General features: G+C 47.0%; 1 protein-coding gene across 1 annotated transcript in view; it reads right to left on the reverse strand.

Moving 5' to 3' along the window:
- SIM1 (SIM bHLH transcription factor 1) overlaps nt 1–2235 on the reverse strand; it is a 44710-nt gene extending 42475 nt beyond the window's left edge. The window contains exon 1 of the mRNA XM_026844140.1: nt 2061–2235. Coding sequence (XP_026699941.1) covers nt 2061–2235 — 175 coding nt within the window. The remainder of the gene's footprint in view (nt 1–2060) is intronic.
- Nucleotides 2236–3015: the final 780 nt, after the last annotated feature.

Genomic DNA, 3015 nt, shown 5'->3' on the forward strand with positions numbered 1-3015 from the left:
GCAGCGCGCCCTGGAGGGGCGAGCCCTTTCGTGCCTGCTCACTGCCTTGCGTTTTAATTTGCAGTTTGCCTTTAATGAGGCGGCGAAGGTTCGGCTGCCTCCAAAGCCCCGCTCAGCCGCCCCCTCTGGCTCCGCGCTCGGATTAGCATCTGCCGCCGCCTGCCCCGGCCCCGGCCCCGGCGCACTTCGCCGCACGGTTCCCCAGGGCATTCAAACATCCTGCGCTGCCACCGAGGGACGGGGATCTGCTATTCTTCCCGTCCCGTGATTACTCACAGCCTACAAGCAACACCATATGCTTCTTCTGATCAAACAACCCGCTACATAGGCACCAGTAATTGACGAGACCTGCTCGGAATCACGCAGAAAGGTGGCCTACTGAGACCGCGGGAGTTGACAAATCATTGCTAATAATCCTTTTAGGAACATCACGGGCACCGGAGTTTGCAAGAGCTTTATTTTTATAAAGTATGCGCTGACAGTATAAAGGACAACTCGGTCTCATTTGAAACAGAGGGCTGCCCCGCATAATGATCTTCAAGGTACCAGATAACACGGAAGAGGAAAGTGGCTTTTTTTTTTTTTTTTTTTTTTTTTTAAGGTTTCATGTATTACAGCTTTCACTTATCCCTTCTTTTGTTCTGACTCGGAGATATGGCACGTTGTTTAAAGAAACTACTGCAATATGCACTGGATTGCAAATTAGTGCCGTGGACTTTAGTATAAGCGTTCATGCATAACTGCGTTATACATCCCCCAGTCCAAAGGACTGCCAGACTGCATATTTACTTTTTAAAAGTAGAATTAAGACCCGTAGTTCACAGACTTAATCAGGTTAAAAAACCTACCCAAACCAAAGCAAAACAAAGCCAGGCCCTATACCCAGTCTTGATTTGTAAAACACAGTAGACAGACTGACTGACTCGAGGCACAGCTACAGAAAACCAGAGGGACATATCCATATTACCTTGTTTCTTATGTACACACACACACACACACTTTTCAACAACAACAAAAAAATGTAGTGAATTTTGTTATTAGATCGGAGAAAAGAAAAAAAACCCCTCTTAGTACTTTTTCTTTCATCCAGACTATCTCTGAATCGAGTTGACATAAATAAAAGATTTGTGAAGTATTTTCGATTTTTTTCCATCTTATAAAAGCAATAGAGTGAGAACACAGGAGAACTTTATTCCAACTCTCTTAACTTTCTGTGCTGTTTGTTTTTCTTGGCAGCCGATCTAGAAACCCCAAGACGGTCGCTTTAAATCCTAATTCTAGTCAAAAGCAAGACAGACTTTAGGACGCTTAAGTCTGCTTTTTCTAGAGAGGCAGGACTGTGGCTGCTGCCGTGGAAGTCAACGTGAAGTTCACCGTTGCCTGACCGTGGAGGAGAGTCAGGCCCAGACCCGGAGGCTGGGCAGGCAGAGGGACTGACTATGTCTGGGTACAAAACGCCTGTTAAAAATTTCTGAAGTCCATTAACGCCCTCAGCCTGTCCCAATGATCCTCAGAGCGAGACACATCACAGTCGTGATGTGATTCCGTGTGCTTGGCTTATTTATTTAGGCTGCGTGCATGTGTGCGAGCACGCCTGTACGAGGGTGCTGTACCTGTAAACCGCACCTTTGCTCGATACTTGAACCAAGGCTTTAGGACTTTGCATAGACTTATGTAAATATTTACCCATATATTAACTCCCCCCATAGCATAACTATAAATAGGGGTGAAGCGTCCCCTCTTTCGCCACGCACGTGCTTGGCGGGAGATGCACATCTCACTGGGAGACTGGGGGAAAAGAAAACCCGTGTTTGCTTTAGCAGGACACGCAGCAGCGCTCAGTACCTTGAAGTGTTGACAAAAGCACCGTAAGTCCCCAACCAAACCTGTCATAGTAACTGAAGGGAAAGTACAACAAAGTGACAGCGGAGAGCACCCTGCCTCCAAGCACACCACCCCACGCGAATTACTTTTTGTTTGTTTGTTTGTTTTTTAAGTAAAAGCGACAAGCGATACCTGGATCGGAATGGAAATTGAGGCGAATAGGCATTCCCACCTACCTTCTGGAAAAACCACCCTCATTTTTAAATAGCTGGTGGTGAGCCTGATTATGGATGCTTTGTCCAGCTGAGAGGTGATAGCGGAGGGCAGGGGTAGTAATTTCGCCAGTTCATAAAATTCACTGTTTTCTTTCTCCCGTCTAGTCCGGGCAGCATTTTTGGACTTCTCTTTCATCGTGTTTTTTTCCCACTTCTTTCCTACAATTTAAACTCCAGAGATTCATCCAAAGGTGGAAGGGAAACTTTCAGCTGCAATTCATCTCTCCGGAGCATCAGGCAGTGATACTGAGCGCGGCCATTACTCTGAGAAACCGTTCAGTTGCGTAAAATGCAAACAAGTATTGAAGACCAGAGAGTTCTTCTTAAAAAAAAAAAATATATATATATATATATATATATGAAAAGCAGAGTCAATCGAATGGGAAAGGCATTTATCCAATGCAGCTCAGAAACTCCAAGCAACTGGATGAAAAATAAAATAAGAAAGCTAGAAGCTTGCGGCACCACACAGCAACCAAATGAGGTATTTCTGGCCTTTTTTCCTACTCGTGGCGGGCAGCATAGCTCCTCGGAAGAGGGTCATAATAATCCCGTTTCTTCCCGTGATCCGTTGTCAATCCGAGGCCCGAAACGCCTGGCCGTGGGCTGCCTCCCAGGGCGCTGGGTGACTTCCCGGGAGTCTCTGTGAAGACAACAGCAGTCCTGGGGTGAGAGAGCCGGTACACAACGCCGCAGCGGAGCCGCGAGAAATAAAAATCAACGACCAGCCTCCGGTGGGTGTAGTATTTTCTCCCACCAGAGGGGAAAGAAATAAATAAAGAAAGAAAAACAAAAGTATATTTTCGCATCTATCGCGCCCGTAGAGGAGCCTGCCCCGCACTCTCCTCCCACAGCCCTCGCACTCCCCAGCCCAGGTGTGCGCTGCATGGCCAGGACGAAACCAAGGCAGGAACCT

The sequence above is a fragment of the Athene cunicularia genome (genome assembly GCF_003259725.1).
Source record: "Athene cunicularia isolate RWA chromosome 3 unlocalized genomic scaffold, athCun1 chr3_part1, whole genome shotgun sequence".
In the NCBI taxonomy this organism is placed as follows: domain Eukaryota; kingdom Metazoa; phylum Chordata; class Aves; order Strigiformes; family Strigidae; genus Athene; species Athene cunicularia.